Raw genomic sequence first — 16,794 nt, forward strand, 5'->3', positions numbered from 1 at the left:
CAGGGCGCCTTCCCGCGGCAGCCGAGGTCCTGCTGTCGCTGCGGGGCCGGGCGCTGGCGGCCCCGTGTGGCTGCGGCACCGCAGCCTCCGCAAAGCCGCCCCGGGCGCTGCGGCGCCGCGGGGAGCGGCCGCCGCCCGACGGCAAACCGGGACAGGCGGCCCCGCCCCGCCCCGCCGGGACTACACTTCCCGTCGAGCCCTGCGCCGCGGTAGCGCCGTCCTCCCAGCAGGCCGCGCGGCTCCGCGCGCTGCCATTGGTCGGATTCGAAAAGAAGCCGCGGCCGGAGCGGAGCGCGAGCCCAGCAGCGGCCGGGGCCGGGCGGGTGAGCGGGGCCGGGGCGCGGGGCCGGGGCCCGGGCCCGGGCCCGGGGCCGGGGCCGGGCGGGTGAGCGAGCGGGGCCGGGGCGGGTGAGCGGGGCCGGGGCCGGGGCCGGTGAGCGGGGCCGGGGCCGGTGAGCGGGGCCGGGGCGGGTGAGCGGGGCCGGGGCCGGGCGGGTGAGTGAGTGAGCGAGCGGGGCCGGGCCGGGCCGTGGGGCCGTGTGCCTTCGCCGGAGAGGGGTCGCGGTGGCAGTGGCGCGGGGGCCGTGGAGCTGTGAAGCGGCCTGGGTGGTCTCTGTGGCGGCGGCGCGGAGGCCGCTCCGTCCCCCGGCTCACCCCGCTGCCGTGCCGGTTACGCGGGAGGGGCTGTGGCGTGTGAGCAGTTCTCGGTGGGGCCTGCAGGGCCTGGGTAGCTCCCGCCCAGGGCTGTGCTGCTGCCGAAGCCTCGCTGGTTGTGCCCGTAAGAACGGGCGAATAGCGCAAAGCCTGGAAGTGAAAGGTTGATACCTGCGGAGAAGAAAGTTTTATTTATTTTTTTTTAGGTGTTAGGCTATTGCTCTAGCTTTTATGTAAGCTGCCAGCCTTACTGTGTGGTTTGGAGCTCTTTCTACCTTTTGGTGTGCTGCCTGACAGCACCACGGGCTGGGTGTGAGCTGTGGCCGTGCTTTGCTGTGTAGGTCTCTGGGGATCCCCTTCTTTGAGGGGGTCTACAGCTCTAAATTCTATCGCCACGGTTAGCCGGCTTACAGTAACCCATCCCGGGACACGAGTGCCTTTTGGTGCCTGCAGCTGGGCAAGGCAGTTGTTCACATGTAAATAACTGCAGTATTGTCAGGGCTGTGGGACTCAACGTGGGGGCAGATAAACAGTCTGCACCTTGGGCTTGGCACCCTGTAAGGGCTTGAACCTCGCTGTTCTGACCGCTGGGCTCTGCGAACGCTTACAGCTCTGGCTTTTGTGCACAGCTTAATGTTTGCCTTGTGCTTCTTAAGGAAAAAGGTACAGAATGAGAGCATAATCTTGACAAATCACACTTTAAGCGTAGATTTAAAGCAATTAAAATGCCAGTCATCTAATTAATTTGTTTCCTGTAAAGGACTGGTAAGAGTTTTGCAGTGTGCCTTTGTGTAGCTCATGAATAAGACTTCCAGATCGCGATAGCACAGGTATGTTTCTTTCCAACGGTAGCTTATTCACAGGTTAGTCTTTGTTCAGGCCATGATGATATTTCAGGCCAAGTTTTTGCTGGTTTTCATATAGATGATAGGCCAAAAATAAGTTAGATTAGAAGAAACATTAGATTAGAAAGTAAACATTGGTGCTTAGTTTATGTACAGCTTTATCTCATTTGCAGCCTGGTGGTGTTTGTCTAACTGCTTAAAGTTGTGTCTGGCTTTTACAGCCTACATAGGAAGACTGAGCTCTTAAGTGTTTTGACACTGGAATGCAGACACCTCTCGGGTTTTATGCTGGGAGAGATTGAAATGGGACTGCATTATAGGCAGAAAACCACTCTTCCTGAGCAAAAGAGTTTTGAACCAATCCTACTCTGCCCATTCCTTTACTGAACACTGCATGGTCTCCATTAGTATTTAGTAAAACAATTTATATGCTTTGCTGTAGCCTAGGCATGGCAATGTATGTTATATATGTAAACTATATTATATGTTATATTATCAAAGGGCACAAAACAGTTTTATTTTATCTTGCAGGATGGAACCGATTTTGGATAATGAGAAGTTCTATAGACCATCCTATATTGCTAGCATTGAGCCATCTCCAAGAGCAGGACCAGTAAGTGTGGAAGATATTAAAACAGATCTCTCCTCTGAATTTTCTTTGGTTTCTTCAGGCTCGGACACAAGCCAGGTAAGAAAACTTTACTGTTTAGATATTATTTTTTTAAATACAAGCCTAATCCTTTCATAGGTAGGAATAGCCAGAATTTTACTGAGAAGATGAAAAGCTTCTTTGTTGTTTTTTTAGGATTTAGACTAAGTTGTGTGGCAGTACATTGATGCCTTATTGGGCACATCAGTTTTCTCTGAATGAGGCTGATTGCCAGTTTATAGAATGTTTCTTCTGGCCTGAATGCAGTGTTTGCATAAATGTGCTGCAAGATTAATTTGCCACAGCATGCTTCTGCAGGGGCTGAAGTACTTGTCAAAGCTGATCTAGTGAAGTAGTTTTAATTCCCATATTATCAAATAAATCTGTTCAAAACAGCCTGATCCAATAAAACTGGTTTCATGTGCTAATTATCAAGAAAATAACCAAATTTCTAACTGGTTTTTTTTTTGGTGTTTTTTTTTTTTTAAGAGGAGCAGTTTGGAGTCTAAGGGACACATACAAGTTTGCCTGCGTATCAGGCCATTTACATCGTTGGAAAGAGAAAATGGATCACAGGTGTGACACTCAGTTTAAAAATACTTAAAATATGTTTTGTGGGGGTTTTTTGTTTGTTTTTTTCTGTAAGCTGAGCTCTTTATAGTCTCTTCATGCCTGTATTGCTTGTTTCCTTTTAATAGGACTGTGTTTCACTGGAAGACTCAACAAATATTGTACTGAAGCCCCCCCAACACTATTTGAGTCGACTAAGTGAAAAAACTTCAGGACCAATGTTACAGAAGTTCACTTTTTCACAAGTAAATGAGTTGTCTTTAAATGTTTGTAACTTATTTCTGGTACAGGTTATTTTAACTTACATTCTTAATGCCATCCAAACTGTATTTTTTAACTTCATAGTCTTTAAGACTATAAACTAACAGAATTTAAAAGATTCTTTAAAACTCTCAAGTAATAACTCAACGTATAACTATTTCTTGGTAATACTCAGGTGTTTGGACCTGAAACAACCCAAGAAGAATTCTTTGAAGGTACCATGAAGCAACCAGTGCAAGATTTCCTAGATGGATATAATCGTCTAGTTTTTACATATGGTGTAACAAATGCTGGGAAAACTTACACTTTCCAAGGTAAAAGTAGAAATGAGTTCTTCTTGCAAGCACTTCTTTTTTTTTTTGGTCAAGCTTCTAGCAGAAACAGGATAACTTTTTCCTTCCTTTGAAATGTACTCTCTATCCATTTGCTTCTCTAATAGTTTTTGAAAATCTCCTTCCTTAATGCATGTAACTACCAGCAGACAGTCACAACCTGAGGTTAAGCTAAACACATAGTCATATGACTTTGTAAGGCTCTATAACTTCAACCATGTCTGTGTGATCTTTCTATTTTTCTCAAAGTATCTCATACCCCAGGAGTGAGGGGAAGTTGGAAAAAATGCATATTTTGTATAACAGATTTTGAAAACTGTAGGTCACTGCTACACCAGACTAGCATTTTCTGGAGTTTTATTATTATTATAAAGGTTATATGCACAAATAAGAAATATTTGAGTGCTTCAATTATTATAGGCAGAAAATAAACGTGAAACACATTTGATTATTTTCATGTATTTCTATCTTGGCTTGCGTTCCCAAGTTTAACAATATCCTAGGAAGCTTTGTCTCCTGGTGTACTATTTCTGTTCTGTTAAAACTCCATATCCTTTCTGGTCAGAAGATGTCATTCTTCAGCTATTTTTCAAAGCATTTTAACAAGTGAGATGATTTGATTCACATTGAAGCAGTTTCTCCTATAATGAAATGGCAGATCTGGATGCAATACCAGTTATTTTTTACAAAGAAATAGTAGAAGGACAATGAGTTGTGTGTCACTTGAAACTGATCTTCATTGAAGTGACATTATTTTCTAAGCAGTCTTCTGTTAGTTGGGTTGTAATTAAAGACTACTGCCAGTACTTCTAAGTTATCGTTTGTCTGGGGCAAGAATGGGATGTTCTTTTCTCTCCTAATAAATAAAGGTAAATCACAAAAACCCAACAATTCCTCATGTGTGCAGTCCCTTATGCTTGACTAGTTTGGGGTTTATTGTATGGGGTTTCAAGAGCTTTTGATTGACACTTTTTAGACTAGAAGCTTTTTCATGGTATTATACTTTTAGGACTTTGATAAAAATTGGCAGGGTGGAATGTTGCCTGCTGGGTACCAGGATTTACTCTTCTGTTTTTGCACTTTAACATTACATGAGAACCTGTATTCAGTCAATGGCAAAGGACCTAAGTGAAGGGTGAAGCAGGTTTATAGGACTTTTCCTCATTCAGCAGAGACTATTCCTTTGTTCATGTTAGGTTATATTACAACTGGCATTGCAATAAACAAAAACTTGTTAGAGAGAAGTTGAGGAGAAACAAATGTAATGCAAGAGTACTGGAGTTTAATGTGGTATTTGGCTTCTAGCCAGGGGTCTGAGTGCCAACGAAATTTTATGTAAGTTCTGACTTAGGTGATGCAGCTAGTGCTATTCCATCTGACTCAAAAGCAGGAGAAATTATCAGCCTGAGACAGGACAGTAGTTCCTCTTCCACATTTCCCTTTTCTCTGGTTTAGAAATCAAATATAGGTAACAGCTTTTTAAACTTGCATTTTTATCCAGAAAGATAAAGTGTGCACTGAGACTGATTTGACTCTTTGTCTTTTAGGTACAAAAGTAGTATATTCTGAGAAAAGGGTCTGGGATAGGGAAAAGAGTGAGTCTTTGCAAGGCTTCTAGAAAGTGTTGTGGAGATTCTGTGGAATTAGTACAGGACTGCAGCCAAGAGATCATTCATGAGTTTTATTTCAAGATTACTTCCTTGAGAAAGTGAAGGCAGTTTATGAAATATAGTTGAAAAATTGCAAGTCTTTATCAAATGTCTGTTGGTCGTGGGTGGTTTTTGTTTTGCTTTCCCTTAAGGTTAAGATTATGCAAAATACTCCAGTAGTTATTTTGTTATACTCCTTACTGATACAGAGCATGAACTGTTCCTGAAAGCCAAATACTTTTCATAACTCTCTAATGATATTTCTGTTACCTTGAGAATAAAAAGAAAACTCCACTGCTTCATGCTGTAAGTTGTCTTCAAACTCTTCGTGTATGCCTTGAGATTTATATTATCCTTCTGTCCTCATTTATCTGTATATCTTGCAATAACTGGATTTTTCTTTTGTATGTTCTTTCAGGGACAGAAGATGATGTTGGTATTCTGCCAAGGACTATGGATATGTTGTTTAAAAGTATTCAAGGAAAGCTGTACACAGCAATGGACCTCAAACCCTATAGGTGTAGAGATTATATAAAGCTGACTGACAACCAAGTGAAAGAAGAAACTGCTATTAAAAATTCATTACTTCGTCTAATAAAAGAGGTAGAGGAGCACTTTTTATATTGATGAGTACATGCATCTTTAGATAGCTCCACGCTCTTCATTTGCAGTGGGAAGAGACTGGCTGTATTTAACTGTGAGTGTGTCTATTTGTTGGCAGCCAACCATTCAGATTCGCAGTAAACTGAGCAATAGAGCTGATGACCCCTGTTCCTGGGAATTTTTGTCTTGTGGCTCAATACTTCATGGGCATGTAAACTAAGCTTTTTTGTTTTTCTTGTAGCTTGGACACTTGATAATTATCCTCTATTACATTATAGACTATTTACATTCAGTTCTTATCTGTGGGAATGCTAGTAGCTCTGATCCTTTAAAGAACGTACTTTCAGGATACTTGGAAGAAATTAATAGTTTTGAGGTTGTTGCCCTTTCAGTTGGACAAATATTCTTAAACGAAGCAAAAATTTGTTTGACGCAGCAGAGCTATAAAGCTAGTGGACTTAACAATTTGAATTAAAGATGAGTTTCTGCTGGGCTTTTTTCTTACATTTCACTGTTGAGCAGTCCAGAAGTACGCTCCAGTTTTAGGAGCTGACTGAAATTCTAAAGCTGTTTAGTCCAATTACAGTTAGGGGAATTTTTACTTTATATTACCATACGTTTTTCTTGATGTCTTCTAATTTGTAAATGAGTGGAATAATGCAGAATAAAACTGAGCATATATGAGGATTTGGCACTAAAAGGTACTTTTTTTTTTTTACAAAAAGACTTAAGCATTTCCCTTGTGGTATGCTAAGTTATAATAACTAGTGTTGAAAAGCAAAAAGAATGTATGTATCTGTTGCCTTGGTTTTTATCTATTGGTTGACTGGGCTTCAGTGTGGAAGGTAGGTGGCAGCAAAATTCTGTGACTTCACTTCAGAAGCACAGGAGTAAGTTGAATCTAGCTCTGTCAGCCTTCAGAAGGGACTTCAGAAAAACCTTTCATGTGTGTTTGAATGCACCTTCTAGTCTCTGAAATTGTTTATAAAAACAACACTTAAACTTACGAATTTGCTGTCAAAGTTTGCATCTGCTGCAAGAGGTTTGTATGAGTTTTTTATATGTGTAAAACCTAATACTTAAAATTTTTATTTGTAAAATTTATTATGAAATGTACCCTTGACAGAATACTAAAGAAACTTGAACTGAACCACAACTGGTTTTTTATTTCATATTAGTTCTCTTAAGCATACTTATTTCAGTAGATGGATTTCATTTCTTTAGGCACTTCAACTTGTAGTTCTTTGTCTGAAAAAACCTAACTAACCAAAACCAGGAAGAGAGTGTATGTATGAAACTCCAAAGCTCTAGCTATAGTTAGTTGGTTTACTTTTTTTTTGTAGCAAAAGAAAATTGTCTTTCTCTTAGTAAAGCTTGGGCTTTATTTCAACTCTATCATTTATTTCAAACATGTATTGGGAAGCAGCAAGTTGCTCATTTTAGTTTTTAAGTGAATGAGTGTTCTACATTTACCTCTTATTTCTAAGCATTAGCCAAGTAAGCTGGAAAAAATATGAAATCCAATATTAGCAAAATACCATTAGTAAAATAATTCAGAGTCCCCTGGATTTACAAGGTTAAGACTAATGTTTAAACTGCAACTGGAGTCCTGAAATCATACTCTTGAATCACCCTGTTCATGTGAGGTGTTCCTACCCCTCTTGTTTTCTGTGGCTAGACTGTTTCCAAGTCAGCAAGCTGAAATGCTATATACTGATGTGAGGGAAGAGTGTGAGGTAAGAAGAGCCCTGTCAATAGCAGTGTACAGGTGCTCTAGACCTGGTGTGCACCCAGGGTCTTTCCATTGGCATATTGCACCCATGCTGTATTCCCATCTAGTAATACAATAGAGCTGTTAGAAATAACTTGTACTGTCAACAGTGTATTTTAAAGTTTGTTTTCTTTTGCAGGTAGACAACCAGATTGTCCATAGGGACAAAGCACCTATGGATTCTAAGGGTATGTTTTATATAAAAGTTTTGCAGTTAAAGCTGGCAGATAAGGCTTCTTAAGGTCAATAACTGACTTCTGGTATATGCTAATAAAATGAGTTCTTGACAATTTTATATGCCTCTAAATTGGATAGTGAGCAAATAATCTGGGCAGAAAACACAATGATAAAATGGTTAGAAGAATATCTGAACAGGCATTAAATGAGCTGAAGTTCTAGCAAAGAAAAGTAGTACCACTTATGCTGTGGGTCCTAGTGGTATCCTGACAGGCTTTTAGAGTATCTCTATGTAATTATATAAACTTCATTCTAGCATTTAAAAAACTACCTAGATACTAGTTTTACTTCAGAAAGTCAAAATGAAGTGTCTTGTCAGTTTAGTTTAAAGATGCTGAAGAGATTTGACTAATTCTAACCAAGCTTTATGTGGTTGGTAAAATTTAAAAGTGGAAAAGGAAGCAGTACAGTAGGTGTCTCTTGAAAATATGCAAGTTAAGCATATGAGTTCCAGATATTTAAGAAATGGGGTGGGAACTTAAATGGATTTTTTGAATGGATTTTAGATTTTGAGTGTTTTTTAGAAGGTTTGCTATATCAATTTTTATTTATTAATTTTTTTATTAATCTCACTTTACTGGGTTTATATTGGTTTGTAATATTTTGTACTTGGCAGATTTGGAAGACATCTCAAAAGACTTGGAACAATCTATCACAACTGCAAGAAATTATATCAAGTTTTCTGTCTGGGTTTCATTTTTTGAGATTTACAATGAATGTTTTTATGATCTACTGATTCCTATATCAAATGACAAGAAAAGAAAAACGCTACGCCTTGCTCAAGACATCAAGGGATGTTCTTTTGTAAAAGGTGAATAGAATACCTTGCAAATTGTCAAATTTAATTTGAAAAGTTGGTCTACATGTAATGATGTTTAGATTAGAAAACTCAATAACAAAATTATTACAATCTACATACATAGAAGTATCCTTACTTTTAATTCAGTTTTGTCTTTTCTCTTGACTGGAACTGCTAAAAGCCTCTGCACTCCACTGCCTTGATATTTCTTTGAAACGGCAGAAATATTGGAAACAAATGACAAATTTTTTAGGCGTTTGGTTTTTTCTTCTTAAAAAAAGAGGTCACTAGTTCTTAACAGTATTTACAATTGGCTCAACAGTTTTCTAGGTTTTTGTTTCTGGGATTTTTTCAGTATTCTCTGTAGTGAAGCAGACCTTAGACATATGGTCATCATATTGCAGGCAAAATTCTTCTGATTTTTTTCAGTTAAGTTGATGGTCCTGAAAGATATCCATATGACTTCCCCTTCCTCCCTTCCCCCCCTCAACTGTAGTAGAAACTGAAGAAGCTGTTCTTTGTTTTAGTATTTAGAAGGCAGAATTCCATCTTGCTGAATATGACTATAGGGATTTCTACTCATACTAGACCTGACTTTTTTGACTTGCCTGTGCTCAGGCTAAGGTTGCTCACTTAATTTGAATGGAACATATTTAATGTGCAAATAGAGTGATGAAATGATGTGATGCACTTGCCTTCCTTCCTTCATCACATAACTTCTGTCTGAAGCAGATGTTTCTGTTTCTATGCCTCAAGTAAATGTAGTGTCCTAGCTGCATACATTATCCCCATAATACTTATTTTGGTAATGTTATCTAAAAAAATATCATATTTTTTCTTCCTGAAGATCTGCAGTGGGTTCAGATTTCTGACTCTAAAGAAGCTTTTAGACTTCTAAAACTGGGGTTGAAACACCAGAGTATTGCAAGCACAAAACTAAATAATTGCTCCAGCAGAAGGTAAGAAACATTTTGAGTAGCACTGGGCATAGGATGATGGGTGGGAGGAAGGAGAAACTAAAACATGGCTTATGGTTTCTAGGAAGGGAAGAGGCTTTAACAAGGTCTAGATTTCTAGGTTCAGGTTTGGTGTCCTTTAGCAGTGTGTGGCACAATGGCTTAAGCCAAAGGGATTCAATTCTTGAGTAGGGTGGACATGTACTAAAGCTCACAGTATTTTATCAAATACTATACAGAAGCACTCACCTAAATATCTGAGGAAAAATCAAAATACATGCTACATAAACATCTCTTTAAAAAGTTTGTCTGTTTGTGTATGCTTGGATGTATTGACAGATCAAACAACATTTTGAACAGAAATTGTGGAGGCTAAAAATACTTTGAAAGTCTTGATCTACTTCATCACTTCTCTGCTGATTTTAATTTCTCCTTTTAGCCACAGCATATTCACAGTTAAACTACTAAAAATTGAAGATTCAGGAATACCAAGGGTGACCCGAGTCAATGAGTAAGTTCAGAACAGTCTGTCTCTCATGATGCAGTTGTCAGTTAGCTTCCATGTTGATGTGTTGGTACTGCACCCGGTGCTCACTGGCGGAGCCTCCTGCATGTATGGTGGCTCCCCCTGCCACCCTCATACAGTACTTGGCCCTCTCCCTCAAGCCATCAGGTGTCAGTGCTGTTGCATCTTGTCACCTCTGCTCAGCACAAGGTTCTGCCAGACTTCTTTACTCCTCCACAAGGTTCTCCTGCTTCTATACTCCTGAACTCATGCAAGTCCCCAGAAGGAAAAAGATGAAGAGGTGGTGGGTGGGGTGGAATAGGAAGCATGTTGGGCAAATATTTAGCAGAAAATGGTGGGAAAATTCATTAGGGAAGCAAATTTGAGAAGGATGAGGAAAAGTGATCATTTTTAAAAGCAGATGATTAGTGCATCTTTTAAGGTAAATTCACTGGTTTTTCCTTGTCTGCTTTCAGACTGTCATTGTGTGATCTGGCTGGTTCTGAAAGATACACCAAGACCCGCAATGAGGGTGACAGATTGAAAGAGAGTGGAAATATAAATACCTCTCTCCTGACCCTAGGCAAGTGTATTAATGCACTCAAGAACTGTCAGCAGTCAAAGTAAGTCCTTCTATGAATTGCCAATTGGTTGTGGTTTTTAGGTACTGCTTACAATGTTTAAAAGTTATTGTCTGAAATATACAATAGTAACGCTTAAATTTTTGGCAGAAAAGAATATATAGTTTTCTGATGTCTATACTGGAGTCTTGTTGATAAACGAAAGTTATCTTAAAACTTGCCTTGTTTTGATTTTTAATTAAATTGCTTAAATTATAACATCCTTTAAACATGCTATCATAGATGTTAGTGATTTTACTTCCTTGTTATGACCTTGGCTTATCAAACAAACTTTGGAATAAATACAAATTTAAAGTTTATATTTAAAACACCTTTGTCACTAGTGCCATAGTAAGAGTGAAACTTTCAAGTCTTCAGGCTGGATAGTTATTAACACTGACTGGAATTTACTCAATTTCTGATCATCTGCTCTTTTGTCTTTTAAAGGTTGCAGCAGCACATACCCTTTCGGGAAAGTAAGTTAACTCATTTCCTTCAAGGATTTTTCAGTGGAAGGGGGAAGGTGTACATGATAGTAAACATCAGCAAATGTGCATCAGCATATGAGGAAACACTCAATGTGCTAAAGTTCTCAGCCATTGCACAAAAAGTAAGTGTGTTGTAGTTTATCTTGTTGATCAGTAACTTTGATTTGCTTTAAAGAGCAGGTTCTCTCCCTTTTAGGAATATGCATTTAGTAATTAGATTTTTGTCTTGTACTGAAGTTATATTTTTAATTACACTGGATTGAGCTTTATCTCCTACAGCTTTTAAAAAAGACTTTATTGGTACTTTTTTCCTTTGGAGTGTGGGGGTGGAAGCATCTACTGAAAATCTGAAACTCCTATGAAACATCCAGCCTAATAAGAAACTTACTATATTTGGAAGAATTTTCCTGTGATCTGGGTAAATTTCTTCTGCAGATACAACATGCTCTCACTTCTAGCTGTCCCATATGCTACTGCTATCTTAGCTTGGAATATTGCTCATCTGAAGTACTGATAAAATAGATTAAGCGCCATAGAGTGTGAAAGGTCATCTTTATGTTCACAGAGGCTTCAGTGGGAAGGTGGAAGCAGAGTCAGTAGGAGTAAGTGCAGTGATGTAACTTTGGCAAAGTTGAAAGATGTAAATGTGGAGGATCAATGATGTAGCTTTAATGGAAACCACGGAAAAGTTTTGTTGACAGTTAAGTCCATGCCTTTGGAATTTGGGCAGGCTAAGTACAATACCAGAAGGAACAGACTGTAGTGGTTATAGAGCTGTGAAAGAAATAGATTTTGTGGGATGGTGTTTGTGTAATTCAGCTGGAAACTCAAAGTACAGGAAATGGACAATCTGTTGCTACCTTTTGTAGGTTATCCAGTTAGTGAAACTTGGTGTTCCTGGGATCCAAAGAAGGGTTAGGCTATAATGTGACAACTTTGTACTCTAGCTGGAAACTGATCTAAGTAGTGACTCTGTTGGACAGAGGATAGGTAATTAGGGAGAGTGCTCTGCTCAGGAGACCTATAGGAGAGTGCAACAGGTCTTCAAAGTGTCAATGGAGCTTTAAAAAAATATCAATAACTTTTTGTTCTTGATTTTTTTGGGTAGGTTTTAGTTATGGACACATCTATTCTTCCCCAAGATCAGTCATTTGGCCAGAAATTGCCAGGAGAATCATCACTGCTTAATGTCACTAGAATGCCAATTCCAAGGAAAAGAGCTACTATCCTATGGGACAGAACCTTGGAAGATTTGTATGAAGATGATGATGATGATGAGTCGGAGGAACAGCCCAGTATTTCAAGAGAAGAAGCAGTGCAGGAAAATGAAGGAAATGAAGTTGTTATTGCAAAAGAAAAATATATGGTATGTGCCAGGGCTACTTTAAGAGTAATTATAGCATGGAGCCTTGAAGCAATGTATTCTTCTGGCTTCTTCCATCTCACATTGTTTTGGTTTTTTTTTCTTCCCCCCTCATTGCCTTAGTCTAACTAAATCCAATGTTTGGAACTACAAGTGGGATTACTTATGCCTTGGTGCTTATAGTGGGAAAACTATGAAATGTGTCAAAGTGCAAGCTGAGCAGTAAGAATTGCAGATTTGGATTTCTCTTATTTTGGTATCCTGTGGTCAATACACAGAAGATATTACCTATTTTTGAGCAAAACAAGATTGTTCTTTTGTTATTTTATGCACAAGAAAACTCTGAACACTGATCTTTAAGAAACAGCCATTTTAGTCACTTCTAGGGAAGACAAGGAGCAGGGGAACAGAGGACTAGAGACCATTTTGTGGAGATTTCATTAATACCCAAAAAGGGACATCTGGAAAAAAGGCCAAATGCTGTGATCTTAAGTCCATCTTTAAAGATAACTTTAAGAATTTTCATTATAAACTTGGTGTTATTTGGAAATCCCTATTCTGTGCTAACCTAAATTGCTGTGTTAATACCAAACAGGTAGTGCAATCTACTCACAAATCCTTCTGTTTATGAATAAGCTAATAAAAGAACCAGAAAAAAAATTTTCCAGCTGCAAAGTAAAGTGTTGTAGTGTTTGAGGAATGGGAAAAATCTCACTTGTGGTAAAGTATTTCTTTATGAAAAGCATAATGCTACTTGTAATTCTAGATGCTGGTGAATCTGGTAGAAGAGCTGAGGAACAAACTTATTACTGAAAAGAAAAATAAGTTACTGCTGGAAATAAAAATTCGTGAAGAAGTGGTACAAGAATTTACAGATTATTTTGCTCAACGGGAAATAAATTTCAAGTAAGCTGGATTGAAGTGGTTTTAAAGTTACTTGTTATGAAAGTGAAAGTAAATTTACTTCTTAAATCTCTCTGTTTTAAGAGACAACAATCTTCTGTTAGGTCTGATCTTCTACTGCATCAGTTAATGTGTTGGTTTCTGTTTGGATTATGCGCTGAGGAAAAATGCTCTTTAGAAAAGGCTTTGATTTTTCTGTGGGATGGGTAGGAATGTGTGTGTATAATTTTTAAGTAGTGTTTTTTTTCCTGTAGAACTCTTTCTAAGGGAATAACTGCTTTGGTAAGTTGTAGAAAGAGTGACATTTGCAAATTCTTTGGTTCCTTTTTGTTTTAGTGATACTCCAAACATACTGTCTCAAGCAGCTTGGAAAAAATGCTTTTTGTGTAGTGCTATCCATAATCTGTGTATTTGTATCCCTCTTATTCTTCTGGTGTGTGTGAAAAATACTTCTGGTTTAGGGTAGCAGCAGTGTCTTGTGTATTGTTTTATTGTGCCAAAATAAAGATGAAAGCATCTTTGTTAATAGGCAACTGTGCTAATAATGTTTTAGCCTCTCTCATGGCTAGCTTTTAGCTGACTTGTTTTGTTGGTTTTTTTTTGGTGTTTTTTTTTTTTTTTTTTTTTTTTTTTTGTACTCTAGAAAGTGCCTTTCTCATGAACGAGAACAGCTTGAAGAAAATGCTGAAAAACGCCTGGAAATCTTCAAGGAACTTGTAAATAGTTGTACAAAAAATGCTGATGAAAAAAGTAAATTACAAGATCAGCCTTGCAGTGAGCAAGCTGGACCTCTGGTATTTTTACCTGTTTGCCCCAAATGTCCCTTTTACTAACTACCTGTTGTGGTCATGGTATTTATCAAGAAATATCAGGGATGGTTTCAAGGAATTGCACACAACGTGACTCTGTCCTCAGCAAGATATGTTTATCTTATTTAATAGATGAGGTTGCTGAGCCTTGGGATTCAGGAATTTTTGGGGTTTTCTGCATTTCTCCAGCACAAAAATGACAATTACTTTGTACAAAGAAACTGGGGGGGAATCTGCAAGTGTTTGTGCTATGAAATCTATTGCATTTAGTGCCTTATTTAAAATCTTTGAGGCTGACTTTAGGCCCCACATGTGGACTGTGCTGGAGTAGTCACAGAGACTTCTCTCTTAGAGCAATAGTAGCAACAACTGAAGCAATGAGAATTATACATCCACTTAAGCCATATCTAGACTCTTGAGTCTTTCTCTTTAAAGTTTGAAACTTTTTTTTAGAAAAGAGGCAATATGTAAAATTAGTCTTTTGGGTATAACTTACCCAAAGTTACCACAGACTAATTTGACCTCACAAACTTTTCCTGTCATATGAAAATTTTTAGATGTATTCCCTCTTAAACAGTTTGCTTGCTCTGTTTATTCAATATTCTCAATAGTCTGAAATATGCTAGCTTTTATAGTAAACTTGGAGGGGATGTTTTTGTGGAGATACCAGGGGAAATGTAATAGTAGGTAATTAAATGTTATAAAAACAAAGTTAGCTCTAGCTTGGTACTGGAAGTGTGTGAAGGTAGACAGAAACTGGCAATCAGTGCATATGAGCCCATAAGATGGTTTTGAAGTCAGAATTATAACTGTACTTATATATTAGAATTCCTAACAATCTTCCATATTTTCTGTATAAATAATGGCTTTTTTGTAATTATTTGCAATTTCTAAATGAATCTAAATTCTTTCAGAATGAAGAAAACAGCACAGACACAGATGCCTGCCTTGATTTTGGGGGTGTTATTGCTTCTCTGCAAAATGATATCACTGATATCAAAAATCAGGCAGAAGCAGCACACCAGTACATTGTGTCCTTAGAGGACCCACAGGAAACAATAGATTGTCTTGAAAAACAGCTGGCAAAAATAACTGCTGAACTAGTTGAGACCAAGGAAGAGCTGGAAAAGAAAACCAAAGGTAAGCTGGTTCTAAGTGTGATGTGAATGACACAAATTAAGAAGTTAAGAAAAAAAATAAGTACTGTAAAACAGGAATATTAATCTCATTGAATGGGACTGTGTAACCAAATCATATGTATAATGGTGGTAATCCATTGTTTTTTGTATGTTCTGGTTAAACAATTCTATAGGCCTTGCTTATTTCATTTTTAAGAAGAAACTTAAAATTGTCAATCACAGACTTAAGAATTGTGGGGTAAAACATTAAAGTTATTGATTTCCTTGTTGCATTGTAATCCCTGTACTTTTGCTGATGCAGTGTATTCAGGCATCATGTGGAACTTTGGAGGAAAAACTAGCAGCACCTCATAATGATCTCAGATCTTGTGATGTGATCTCTATTTTGAATGGGTTGCAAGTCTCAGTTGTCCAGTTCAGAAAACGTAAACAGCTTTTGAAATGTCCTAGTAGAAGTCAACTTGAAAATAAACGTATTCAAAAATGACTGAAGTACCAGAAGGCACAAAGACATGGATTACTGAGTAAACTGTGATGGCAGATTATAATGTAGACTATTTTTCCTTTTACAGGTTTTGAAACACAGAGGATTAAATTGGAGGAGTCTGCTGAGCAACTTAAAGAAGCAACTGAGGTAACTTTCTCAAAAAAAACTTGTGCAAAATTGTTTGCTTTAATACAAAATTCAAATAATGTGAAATGCTATTAGACTATGCTTCTGACCTTTTTTATATCAAGCATAGTTTAACTGATTTTGCTTCTAAAAAGCATGATAGAGTTCAATTTAACACTGAACTTTTTTTCTTGATTTCAAGAAAATGAATATACAAAATGAAAGGATTCAAGAACTGATTGACATTGTGAAGCAAAAAGATGAAATTATTATGAAACTACAAGGCCAGATAACCAGTTCAGAAGAAACCATAAAAGACTATGTAAGTCTTAGACATCTTAATTTTCTTGATACAAAAAAAATCTTAATATGTTTATAATGGACTTTGTAAAATTGGCATTTTCTTTAAATAATTGCTATTTACTTCAAATGATAGCAGGTCAATTGGCATTGAAACTAAAGCCACAGCAAAAGTTAGCAGGGCGTGTGTAAATAATGAGACTTTCAGAAGTACTGATCTGAATTTATTATTGGAGGACTCTAGATGAGACTCTGAAGAGCCATTAAAAAAATAAAAAGACCTCAAACTGTGAGGACTTAAAACAGTGAGAATAGAGGAAGTGCATCACTGTCTGAATAAAAGAGGAAGAAAAATAGGTTTTCATACAACAAAAGGTCAATTTTAGTTTAAGTTAGAATTTAAGAATGTAAACAAAATACAGTAAATGTGTAAATTAGGAAAAAACAATCAGTGTGTTCCACCCACCGCCAACATGCTGGCACATTTTCAAGGGAAGAGTGTTAATGTGGATGTATTGAGCAGAGTTTGAATTAAGAAGGTATGACATGGGTATCTCCGTTTTTGATGTGATTAATGAAACTTGAAAATGTATAGTCTAATGATATCTCCTGAGTGCTGGAAGCTAGCTTGACTAAATGTATACAGGCAAGACAAAATCAAAACGCACAGTGAGAAGTTGTTTTTTTTTTGAACCTGATGTCCAGTAACCTGAAGTAGTTTAGAGACC

General features: G+C 38.1%; 1 protein-coding gene across 4 annotated transcripts in view; it reads left to right on the forward strand.

Annotated features, from left to right (window-relative positions):
* The first annotated feature begins 228 nt into the window (after positions 1-228).
* Positions 229-16,794, forward strand: part of KIF20B (kinesin family member 20B) — a 34,492-nt gene continuing 17,926 nt past the window's right edge. For 2 of the 4 annotated variants that reach the window (XM_068197614.1, XM_068197617.1), the window contains exons 1-18: positions 1,361-1,484; positions 2,031-2,187; positions 2,638-2,724; positions 2,847-2,963; positions 3,155-3,293; positions 5,379-5,563; positions 7,474-7,522; positions 8,188-8,382; positions 9,218-9,329; positions 9,766-9,837; positions 10,308-10,454; positions 10,899-11,061; positions 12,048-12,305; positions 13,069-13,208; positions 13,849-13,999; positions 14,929-15,154; positions 15,726-15,787; positions 15,969-16,088. In XM_068197614.1, the coding sequence (XP_068053715.1) occupies positions 2,032-2,187; positions 2,638-2,724; positions 2,847-2,963; positions 3,155-3,293; positions 5,379-5,563; positions 7,474-7,522; positions 8,188-8,382; positions 9,218-9,329; positions 9,766-9,837; positions 10,308-10,454; positions 10,899-11,061; positions 12,048-12,305; positions 13,069-13,208; positions 13,849-13,999; positions 14,929-15,154; positions 15,726-15,787; positions 15,969-16,088 (2,379 nt within the window). In that variant the 5' untranslated portion in view covers positions 1,361-1,484; position 2,031. Of the gene's footprint in view, positions 324-466; positions 496-1,360; positions 1,485-2,030; positions 2,188-2,637; positions 2,725-2,846; positions 2,964-3,154; positions 3,294-5,378; positions 5,564-7,473; positions 7,523-8,187; positions 8,383-9,217; positions 9,330-9,765; positions 9,838-10,307; positions 10,455-10,898; positions 11,062-12,047; positions 12,306-13,068; positions 13,209-13,848; positions 14,000-14,928; positions 15,155-15,725; positions 15,788-15,968; positions 16,089-16,794 lie in introns of those variants that run through there. The other 2 variants (XM_068197615.1, XM_068197616.1) reach the window with 2 other exon arrangements.

This window comes from Anomalospiza imberbis, chromosome 8, assembly GCF_031753505.1.
Source record: "Anomalospiza imberbis isolate Cuckoo-Finch-1a 21T00152 chromosome 8, ASM3175350v1, whole genome shotgun sequence".
NCBI classification, from domain to species: Eukaryota; Metazoa; Chordata; class Aves; order Passeriformes; family Viduidae; genus Anomalospiza; species Anomalospiza imberbis.